General features: G+C 30.4%; 1 protein-coding gene across 1 annotated transcript; it reads left to right on the top strand.

Moving 5' to 3' along the window:
* The first annotated feature begins 6,298 nt into the window (after positions 1 to 6,298).
* Positions 6,299 to 8,965, top strand: LOC129956576 (uncharacterized). The gene has a single exon (XM_056068504.1). The coding sequence runs from the start codon at positions 6,299 to 6,301 to the stop codon at positions 8,963 to 8,965; it is 2,667 nt and encodes an 888-aa protein (XP_055924479.1).
* The last annotated feature ends 3,460 nt before the right edge of the window (positions 8,966 to 12,425 follow it).

Below are 12,425 nucleotides of genomic sequence, written 5' to 3'. Positions count from 1 at the left end.
TTAAAAAATGGCAATTGCCTTTTTAAAAAATATAACCTTTGTTATGTATTAAACATAAACAGAAAAATATAACCTTTGTTATGTATTAATCATAAACAGAAAAATATAACCTTTGTTATGTATTAATCATAAACAGAAATAATTTCGATCAGAAAGTTTGTAAAAATAAATGGATACAGTTCTAAAAAGTATTTATTTAGAAAGCCTGAAGAAATTCCCATTTCCCAGTAATTTATATTGTAAGTGACATATTATATGGCAGTCAGTAAAAAATTCTAGCTTGCCACAAAGCCAGGCAGTATTCGGCAAATTTAAAAGTCCGTCATTTACTACACCTTTTCATATCACAAGGTTCAAAATAATATTATCGAAGAATATTACTATTCAATATTGTATAATCGGAAGAAGAAATTCATGGTCAGTCATTTCAGAATGTCAAATAAAAATTTTAAATTTGTGAATGAACATATATGCATTATATTAGAAGCAATGTAACGAAAAAAATTATTCATGTAAGCCGTCATTTTTGTATGCTGAGCTTGAAATTGCCATTGTTTCATGCACAAGCTAAGATGTGATGATGTTTTAAAAATTTTAAACTCTTCTTTTGTAATATTTTATCGCGTGTAAAAAACCACATTTAATAATAAATATTTGTGCAAAACATATAGCTAATCCCTATATTTCCAAAACAAAACAAAAAAAAAATTAATGCATACACCCTCTAAATTTTATGTGATTTCTCTTGCCTGTATTTATCTTTTCCGATGATACGATTTTTTTTTTCCATTTAGCACATATTGTGTATAATTAACCTGTTTAAAAAGTAAAGAGGTTCTATCTCATATAGAAAGATCTATGTACGATCAACCAAAATAGAGAAAGCGAAGTGCTGCAAATAATTGATCAGTAATCTAAAATAATTCCTCCATTTCTACATTTCATTTCATTACCACTATTATTAAATACGATGGTTTTATATATAAAATGCCATACAGATATTTCTTTTGATACCTTCATTAATTCTTGAATATTATTAAAGCTTTTGTTTCAAAAGCTAAATTCAAAAGAAAGGTCTTGCTTCAGCCGTAAGTGTAGGAAAACGGAACTACAGCTTACATCAGTTATTAATGCTGATTCCGTTAAGAGAATGACCAATTTTCGGTATATGCATGAGAATATATGTGTACGATAAAATAAAAAAAATACTATGATTTGATGAATGATATTTCAATCAATGCAGTCTTAAGATCAGAACTAGAGATATACAATCAAAATTTCAATTGGTAGAAAGATAACACAGGACTTGGTAAAACACATTAACCGGGCAGAGCCGGCCTTCTCTATGAAGAATACCGGGTGTAAAAAATCATTAAGGGCCCTAAATTTTTTTCAAATAAAAAAAAAACATATTCCTATTGCATGTTTACTTAATGTTTTTTTTTTTTTGCTCTTAATTACTTCAGGAAAATGACAAATTTTTGCAATTTTTTTTCAATGCTTAGTATCGGAAAATGCATTTAAGCGTTATGCACACATGCTTGACCGAAGATGATTCTTTGTTAATTTTATTTTGCTGAAAGAGCGTCCTAATATGTTATAGGACGCTCTTTAAATTAGCAATGTAAGGAAGTTTTAACACCGTTAATACATTTAGAAATAAATCATTATAATTATTAATCAGTAGATATTGCAATATGTGCTGAGCATTATTGACATCCCTTTCATTCAAAAGCAACTTCAGTAGCGAAACAATAATTTGGATTAGGTTTTCATCTACATCGTTATTATAAAGCATTACAAAGTTTTTTGGAACATTTTTCTAATTCATGCTTTTCTAAAGTTTTTATGTCAATAATTAATTTGAAATATTTTCAAATCTATTTTCTATGTGTACAATAACAGTATCAGTCACTGAGTTAAAAAAATAACATCTAAATTCCACAAACCGGTGTGCTGTTTCGAAATATATTTTTTCTCTTCCGAATTCGTTTTTCAGGAAAATGTTCTGAAAAATTCAAATTCGTCTAAAAATGAGCTAAATTTTATTCTTAAATTTTGGCTTACAGTTTTAATTTTACTGACTAAATTAAAAAACCAATCGAGAACAATTTTTTTTCCTTGAAATAGTTTATTGGTAGTGCTGATTTTGGACAATACTCTAAGCCACTTTCTAGGCCATTACAAGTTTGTTCATATTGTATATACATTGCTTTATCAGTATTTATTTTGGCTCCCCAGCGAGCGCCGCATAATGGCTTAAGAGTAATGTTTAAATGCTTTTGTAGAATTTCCCATTTTTTGTAGACGCAGAAAATAAACAATATAAACTTTGCAATATCCGAAAAATAAATTACAATATATACTGCTTGAAGCGGCATCACAAATTAATAAATTAAAAAAAGTATTATATACAAGGCAGATAAATTGCATGAAGATTCAGAGCAATTGATCTAGATTGTATATCTTTATATTTTCCTTTCATGTTGCTACCGTTGTCGTATGCTTGCCCTCTACAATCCATAATATTTAAATCAAGCTCACTTAATATTTCCAATAGAGCTTTTGCTAATCCTTCTCCAGTTACTTCAATAAATCCTATAAATGATACATCAATACTTAACCTTTTCTCTTCAAAATTTACGTACCCAATAAAGATGGAAGTTTGTTTTTTATGGGAAATATCTGAAGTAGAATCCATTTAGATTCTGTAATACGTGGCTACTTTTGTAACGTCTTTGATTTTGTTAGGAATTTCATTTCCTAACGCAGGACTAATTTGTACTTGTGATGAATGCGCTAAGTAATGCCCAATTCTATTTTTGGAATAAGTATTTTTTACCTTTGTTCAGCTTTCAGAAAAGAAAAAAAAAAAAAAATGTTATTTCGAAAACTACTGAAAATGTAGACAGATAATACATATTTAAATATTGACACCAAAAGTAATATTACTATTTTTTTTTCAAATATAACATATTGTGGAAATATAATACATATTGCTAAAATAATATATATTGAAAGCTTATACATATTGTAGAAGTTTAAAACTTATTTGTTTACAAATAAATGCTGAAAGTCAAAGAGAAATTTGTAATATATGTTATAAATTCATACAAACAATTATATGGGATTGTCAGAAATATCACTGCTTTTAATTGCAATTAAAATATCCTTTGGAAATTTAAATGTTTTGCGTAAATGAAAATAATTTACTAATATGAAAGTCATAATACTTTGTAAGCAAGAATTTATACACTACATTTCCTCCGCCCTTTATTATATTAAAAATTCAGGATACTAATCCATTGCTCATTAAAATGCACTCTAACAAAATAAACTCTTTAAACAAAAATGTTATATGTAAACATTTTGTGAATTTCTTGCTAAAGGCAAGGGAGTTGCTTTGTTTTAACAATTTGTATGATTATAATTCATTAAAATATATATTAAAGAACATGGAAAGATAAAGAAAGAATAAGAACAAAGATCAATATTAGGATTTTCTGGTTATACCATTCAACTAATAAAATTTTGATGTTAACAAATCAAAAAATAAATAAATGCCATATTTTGTAAAAAAAATGCTGAAGTCTGAAAAAAAAAATCTACTAGGTTTCAAATTTTTCACTAGTTTATAATTGATAAATGAAGTAATGATTTTTTTTTTAACTTGTTCAAATATTTGTCACTTTTCTCAGAAATATAATTTACAGTTAATGATAATTTACTCGAAATTCAGATTTTGTTAAATTTATTGTTTAGAAGAAACTTTAGTGAACTCCTCACTTTCAAAATCAGTTTGCAGCAGTTTGTTATTTTTATTGTTTATGTATATATATTATTATTATATATAAAATATTTCCATATGTAAATGAACTCATTTTGGTTAATCTGCATTTCTTTTAGAAATTTAATTTTCAGATAGACATTTTGTAAAAGTTCAATTCATTGGACAACTATTCGAAACACAGCTAATATGCATATTCTCAATTCAAAAGACAGCAAATGCTCAAATGTTTAGTTACATAATACAGTGGAAATTTAAAATATGCTTGCTTAATAATGTAAATTCAGAGAAACAATTCCACGAAAAGCTTAATAATATCATGTAAACAAATCGATGAGATATCACTAGACAACATCCCATTGTTTTCTTGTTTGATCGTCCCACATTTCTTGTACACATCTCGGAAAGAAACAAAATAACTATAAAAACATGAAAAAGAGCCAACCATCAGTTGATAATCATGTGATATATCTGGACCAATGAAAATCCATTTCCGGGTGAAAAAAGTAGGAAAAGCTGCCTTGATGCTTAGTCGTAAAACTAACGTTCGTGCATACCAGTGATCATTGGTTGAATGATTCGTTGTTTAGCAACCGGTTTGTTGAATACGGCCATAAAACTATAAACGAAATTTCATCAATCAAGAAATTTTCGTTCCTGATTTATCGCGTTCAAATGCACATGCAATGACAGCCAGACTCCACTAAGGAGCATTATACCCAAAATCTCTATATATAAAATATTAACGTACGTGGCCCAAACTCTCTCTTATTATATACTAACTGCCTTTGGTCCTTTTATCCTGTAAACATTAAATTATGTTTGTTTTAAGTAAAATTGAAATAGTGAATTAATAATACAGATAACAATATATCACAGATAACTTTTTCCATTTTATTTTTCTGAAACTATCACATTTTTTTTTTTTTATTTCATACAGAAACGTACTGAAAATTACAGTTTTCTAAGTTTAGCTTACAATAAGGATTAATTTAAATATTTAATTTGAGCCTTTGTAAACGTAATGGCAACACGTTGATTAAAAACTAATTTTCCCATATACGGGTCAGATGTTCGTGCAGGTTAAATTTTATTTTTATTTTGCACTATATGAACTATTAGAAAATATAATCAATATTTCTTTTAAAAAAAATATTAAAAATAGTTATTTCATTTATATGTTGAATTATTATTCTTATTGAATAGATAATCTTTTCAACTTTAATTTGATGTAAAAATCATTTTTTTTTTGCTGTGATAATTTTGTAAGTTAAAACTAGAAAACGCCAAAAATTAGTTTAATTTTTAATTAATTAAAACTTTAATTAAAAATTAAAAAATTGCACCAAGATGCCCATTTTTCTCCAAAGTGTTAAATTAGCTACCTGTAAGTCAAACAATTTGGTCTATAGAGCACCAACACACACACACACACACACACACACACACACACACACACACACACACACACACACACACACACACACACACACACACACACAAACACACACATTCATTTTTATTATGAGTATAGATTTTCAAATAAAGAAATTACTGAATTTTTTTCACAGCTATGTTTTATCCAAAGCTTCGCTAATTAATGGAACTGCAAAATTTTATTAACAATATTTTAGATAGGATTCACCAAAATCTCTATTGATTCAGAGAAAAGAAATAAAAAAAATAGGCGTCAAATAGATTTATCGGAAGTGAAAATAGGCTTAACCATTGCGTTAACCATTAATCATTGTAATTCTGTTATTTGGAATTATTATTTTGTATAATTATTCGTATGCTAAATTGGTTAATCAGTGCTGTTAATAGATAGCGCTGCAAGTGCACTCTAAATTGTTCAGTTTGAGAGAGAGTGATGAGCATAGTGAGCACTTTTACTCACTTCCGTGTTTATTCTGAAGTATGCTGCGCAATCAGGCGCAGCTCGCTCTTTGTTAGCGACTATGTTGAATATGAAATGCTCCATGTTATCATAAATGTTATATGATTTTCCGTTTCTATTTTTTTTTTTGTGTGATGTCGAATTGCAAAAATAAATGAGCACAAAATACCAAGGAATTGTTCATTATATTAAATCCCACACAGTCTGTAGCGTGAATCCGCAATCTTCGACGAAGCGAGTAACAACTCAACTCCGGATTAAAACAACAACAACTTGGAATCAAACTTGAAAAACGGAACAGCGTTGTGATCAGCAGCTGAAAAGATTCTGAACTGTTTACTTTCGGAAATGCAGTCATTTTAACTTAATATGTATATAGAATAGCTTGTCTTGTCGTAGAAATAAATGTTATAGTTATTTTTTCAAGGAGAGTAGTTTTTTTCAATCACAGTAAAAGAACCCGTGTACCATAGGCGAGTACACGACATGGCGTCCGCGACAGGACTGTGATTTGAAATCAACGATTCGAAAGGCAAGTGAATTTTTTTGACGATAAATTATTTGTTATTAGAAATTTGTCGATACTTTGAAGAATAACTGTTTCAGAAAAAATTATGGAAGCTTTAAAGCTTAAACGAAAAACAGTTAGATCTGCATTTACTAGATTGTTTAATCATTTAGATGAGTCAGCGAAAACGGAAGTAAACATTGCAGATGATTTAGATTGTTTGGCAACTTTCCAGCTGCTTGGCGAGAAAAATAATGAACTTTTGCAATTAAATGAAGATATTTTGAATCGTTTGTTGATGTCTGAAGAAATAAATGAAGACGATATTGAAAAGGAATCTCGTTCAGCAGATGAGTATTCACTCAATTTTAAAAGAATGAGTTTATTAGTGGATCGAAAAACTAATCCCGCTGTTAACGCTGATACATCATCTTCAGTTGGCGGTGAAAAGCGGAAATTCAAGCTGCCTCGTTTGGAACTGAAGAAATTTGGCGGGGAAATTAAAGATTGGCTGCCGTTTTGGGGACAATTCAGAAAAATTGATGAAGACAACGATATCGATGAAACCGACAAGTTTCAATATTTAGTCCAAGCAACTATCCCGAATTCCAGAGCGAGGGAATTAGTTGAAAGTTTTCCCCCTACCTCCGGAAATTATTGCAAGGCGATTGATTGTCTGAAATCTAGATTCGGCAGAGATGATTTATTGGTTGAATATTACGTTAGAGAATTGTTAAAATTGACACTCGCATTTAATCTTAAAGAGAAACATGTTGAATTATCAACTGTTTATGATAGACTTGAAACCCAGCTGAGATCATTAGAAACTCTTGGCGTTACTACAGCAAAGTATGCGGCCATGTTGTTTCCCTTGGTTGAGTCTTGTTTAAGTGAAGAAGTTTTAAGAGCCTGGCGGAGAAATGATAGAGGATTGGATAGAAAAGATGACACAAAAGAATCTCGATTGGAAAGTTTGATGAAATTTTTGAAGAACGAAGTTGAGAATGAGGACAGGATAGCTCTCGCTATGGAAGGCTTCTCTTTGAAAGAAAATAACAAAAATATCAAGATTAAAAGAGACTTGCCAATAGCTGCGGGACTTTTTTCAGGAAACCAAAAATCTGTTTTGAAGTGTGTATTTTGTGACAAGAACAATCATGAATCCAAAGAATGTCATGTTGCTCGAAATTTGGATTTAAATGAGAAAATGAACCGATTGAAGAAAAGAGGTTGCTGTTTCAGATGTCTAAGTAACGGTCACGTGTCAAAGCTATGTAGGGTCCAAGTGAATTGTGGGAGCTGTGGTCAAAGACATCATGCTGTGATGTGCCCAGATAGAAAGACCGTTGAGTCTTCTAACTCTCAAGAAGCAACGGAGAGTTCAATCAATTTTGGACAGTTCAATACATTGACCAATCCCACATGTTCTACAAGTGTGTTTCTACAAACCCTGGTCGTGGTTCTTCGAGGAGAAACACAGGATTTTGCTGTGAGGGCCCTCATAGACACTGGAAGCCAGAAATCTTATATTACGAAAGAAGCTGCTAAGAAAATGAAGTATCCTGCATTAAAAGAAACAACTCTTATTCATACGTTGTTTGGAGGGATGCAAAATCCCCAGAAACATTCAGAATACAAGATTTTTGTAAGTGATTTTAACAAAAATTATCATTGCACTTTTAACGCATTTGATCAAGAGAAAATCTGTGCCGAAATTTGTCAGATACCAACCGGATTCTGGTCAAAGGAATTAGAGGATAATAAAATTCATCTAACAGATCAAGAATGTTTAGCATCTTGTTCTTCATCCACAATCCATTTGCTTATTGGTGCTGACATAGCAGGAAAATTGATGACTGGAAAAATCCTCAATTTAACTTGTGGATTAACTGCCACTGAGACTTTGCTTGGTTGGACACTTATGGGAAGAGCACCAAGCAGTTCAGACTCTATAAGCATGACAGTGACAAACTTACTTATAAAAGATTGTAATATAAGTGACTTATGTAAGTTCGAAGCCATTGGAATTACTGATCCTACTGAATCGAAAAAGAAGACTGAAATGCATCAAGGTACTTCAGATTATTTTCGAAACACTCTGACGATTGATGAGGAAGGGAGGTACGAAGTCGCCTTACCTTGGGTGTTAGAATCATCCCGGCTCCCTGACAACAGACAAATGGCCGAGAAACAACTTTCTTCTGTTTATAAAATACTTGTAGAATCCGAGAGAGTTGGAGTATATGCAGATATCTTTAAAAAATGGATTGCTGACGGTGTCATTGAAGAAATCGAAGATAAAAAGGAATTGAATGTATACTATCTCCCGCACAGGCCTGTATTTAAAGAGAGCAGCATTACTAAGAAAGTGAGGCCAGTTTTCGATGCATCCGCACTTATAAAGGGTACACCCTCACTGAATGCCTACTTAGAAAGCGGTCCTAATTTAATTGAACTTGTTCCTTCCCTACTGAATCGTCTCCGGAAATTTCCTGCTGGAATAGCATCAGACATTGAGAAGGCATTTCTTCAGATCGGAATCAGAGAGAGGTACAAGGATTATCTGCGATTTTTATGGAAAACCAAAGACAAGGGAATGAAAATCTACAGACATCGTAGAGTTGTGTTTGGTGTCACCTGCAGTCCATCCCTTTTAGCGGCAACTTTGAATTGCCATCTGGAGTTGAAGAGGAAAAAGAAGAGGCAGTACAACAGCAATATGTTGAACATCCTGAGCTACCAGAATCGGACGAAACGTCTCTGTCAAATCTAAATACCATGAAAACCCGTTTCAGCCGAAAGATTCAAGTTCTCAATCGGCTGGACCTGTGAACTGTTTGGACTAAAGAACATTTTGAGTTTTCTTGAAAAGAAAAACCCAAAAGGTGGGAGTGTAGCGTGAATCCGCAATCTTCGACGAAGCGAGTAACAACTCAACTCCGGATTAAAGCAACAACAACTTGGAATCAAACTTGAAAAACGGAACAGCGTTGTGATCAGCAGCTGAAAAGATTCTGAACTGTTTACTTTCGGAAATGCAGTCATTTAAACTTAATATGTATATAGAATAGCTTGTCTTGTCGTAGAAATAAATGTCATAGTTTATTTTTTGAAGGAGAGTAGTTTTTTTCAATCACAGTAAAAGAACCCGTGTACCATAGGCGAGTACACGACACAGTCAACTACACATAGACTGGTGGGTAATCCATATGGCTAACTTATGAAATCTGATGACCATACGTTCCAAAACTATTATTCCCCAAAAATGGGTTTCGCATTATTTTAAAACTGAAAAAAAAAAAATTACACTTTTAATGATATTATAGTTTTGTATATTTTTTATTTGTAATAAATTTTTAAAGTATAATACACAATTTCTAACAATTTTTAAAATTATCATGAAATTCAAACTCAATCATTCACTCAATCGCCAATGTTAAAATTAAGATTCAAAAATACTTTTCTTGGACATTGATTCCAAAATAAGATTTGGATTTCCATTTTTATATTGTAACATATATACTGTTTAAGTGTTTTCATTTATTCAGCTAAATTTACGTTTTTTCTTAGTTTTTATTATATAAGAAGCCAAAATATTTTTTTTTTTTTTTAAATATGCATTCCATGTTAACATTTAACTATCTATTATGTCAATAACTTGGGCGAAAGAGCTGGTCGCCAAAGGCAGCTAGTTTTTTTATTAGTTTATAGTTTTATCGGCAATTTCAGTGTTAAGATCACCTACAAAATTTCATCCTTCTACGTCAATGCATTTGCCTATTTTCAGATTTTGTCACCAATTAATTGCCGGAATTTTTCACACTTTTAAATGAATTAAATTTACAAAATTCATATTTCATTATGAATAACGTAAATAATTCGTTTACATACTTGTTAATATGCTGATATGTAATATACCAATTTTTTAAATCAGATATTTGAAAAAAAAAATATTTCTGATCAGCGTAATAATGATTAGTTTGCTTAATTATTCAATATTTTACATTTACGTATGAAAGTAAATGCCCTTATATGGAAGACAATGAAAAATTAAAAACCTTACCATGTAATTAATTATAATTAAGAAAGAAATTTACTAAAATTAAAACTGTATTAAAAAAATAATAATTCAACAACATTGAATCTATTTTTTTTTTCTAAACGTATTTCTAATATACATATAGAATTCGATTTATTTATATCAGCTGAAATACTTTAAGCACTTTATTTCATCTACTAATCATATTCAGACCTCTGAATAAGCTAAGAATCATTTGCGTAGCTCGCATTGTTTTCCAAAAAGGGCGGAATGGAGATTAGATTAGATTAATCTGCATTTTAAAGAAATATTTTTCTTTTTAATTAAATTTGTTTAATGTTTTTCCTGTTTATTTCTATAAATATTCTTCAGCGAATTGAGTTAAATGAGTTCATGAATGCAGTTAAATTTTTTTAAAGAGCTTTCTATTCTTTAACAGTTGGCTGAATTCTACATAGTGCTGGCAATATAATGCTAAGTGCAAGGCAGATGGCGCTGCAGTCGCAATCTTTGTGGAATTTCGGCAGTTGATAGCGCATTGCAAATTACTCATGATTTTTTTCCCCTTTTTATTTGGGGATTTGACATTGCTGTTAAATTTGATTCCAGTCAGAATCATATAAAAAAAGAATATATTAGTGAAAGTATTTTTTAAAAGACATAATGCCGAAATTTCACGTGCGAGTTCGGAAAAGGAATGAGCTGTCTAGCTAAATAATAACCATGTCTTCTCAAATTCCAATGCTTTATCGTCATAATTAAAGCAACTCTTAATTCTTCTGTTAGAATCAGAATACATTTGCTTTAAAATACATCAATGCATAAAATAGATACGGCATTGTATAGGACTGGAAGTTACATCCATTTTTAATATTTATAATAAGCTTTGGTTTCAAGATTTTACAGCAAAGGTGAAAAAAATTATACTAATAAAATTATACTCAGATCTTTTTCTCTTTCGTCCGACATGGATTTGTCACTTGGCAAAATTAGGATATAATACAGTTTTTAGAGTAAAACTTGCAGGGTGAAAGAAAAAAGAAAGAAACATAGAGCTCTTTTCATAGAGGCTGTGGATTATTTTTCTTATTCAATGAGCGGGTTGACGTCACTTTTTTTTCTTCTATTTTCGCATTAAAAATACTGCTACGCGTTCTATTTAAATTAGTGGTTCTCTTTTAGTAGAATGTAAGTTGACATTACAAACGGCAAACGCATTTTTTATTTAATAAGGATTAAATAATAGCATGTACAATTTGTTCATTTTTTTAATATATATTTCAAAACTGCAAGAACATTTTGATTATTTCAAGAGATATTGAAAATTTAACCTTCGCGTTGTAAAAGAGAACAGGTTTATTCAATAACCGCTATTCGTTAATTTTTACAATTTCTTTTTTTGTATTTTTCTTGTTTTCGGGTATAACCATCTATTATAATCCACATAAGCCTATTCAGCATGATTACCGCACATTTCTATGGCGGGTAAGAAGAATTGCCGAGATTTTACCTCGGTCAACACGCAGTTACAAATAAACCTATTCTCACTCAGATATATGGATTTAGAAAGCTTATATAATAGCACAAATACTTAATTTAAAAATAGTGGTACGCTAATAATTTCGTTCATAACAAGCAATACTTTTTTAATCGCTGGTATTAAAATTTGATTATAATTTTGAAATACTTTTCTTTTTTTAAAGTTATACATGCATTAGAAATCGAAAGTGTAATGTCTTTCAGTAAAATGCATAACGTTTTTGGGGATAACTGCATACAAGGGATAAAAAAACTTTAAAAAGAGAAAAAAATTAGAATACAGTGAGAATTTTCTAAATACTACCAGAAGCTTTCGATAAACGTATATTCTAGATCTAAATATCTAATTTTCAAACACAAATTTTCCGGGAAATTTGGGGAAGAATTTATAAAATTACCAATGTATTAGTATTATTATTTTACACAGATATTGGTTTCATTTGGTGCAAAAGATGGCGCCACAAAAAATGACAAACAACGATGCGCAAGCCAGTTGAAATAGGTACCATTATATTTTGATTAAGTTATTTGTGTTTGTATGTGTTTTACTAATTATTTACGGCGGATTAAACATGAATTATGACACACAATTTCCACAATTCTTCAACTAAACTACATTCGCTTGGTTTTAGTTATAGGTAATTTATTTGCTCCA

This window comes from Argiope bruennichi, chromosome 11 (assembly GCF_947563725.1).
Source record: "Argiope bruennichi chromosome 11, qqArgBrue1.1, whole genome shotgun sequence".
In the NCBI taxonomy this organism is placed as follows: Eukaryota; Metazoa; Arthropoda; class Arachnida; order Araneae; family Araneidae; genus Argiope; species Argiope bruennichi.
The sequence above is the reverse complement of the archived record's forward strand: the minus strand, read 5'-3'. Positions and strand labels throughout refer to the sequence as shown.

What these genes read in the sequence shown, in the direction of transcription:
- LOC129956576 (XM_056068504.1), top strand. Translation starts at nt 6,299, where the DNA reads ATGGAAGCTTTAAAGCTTAAACGAAAAACAGTTAGATCTGCATTTACT.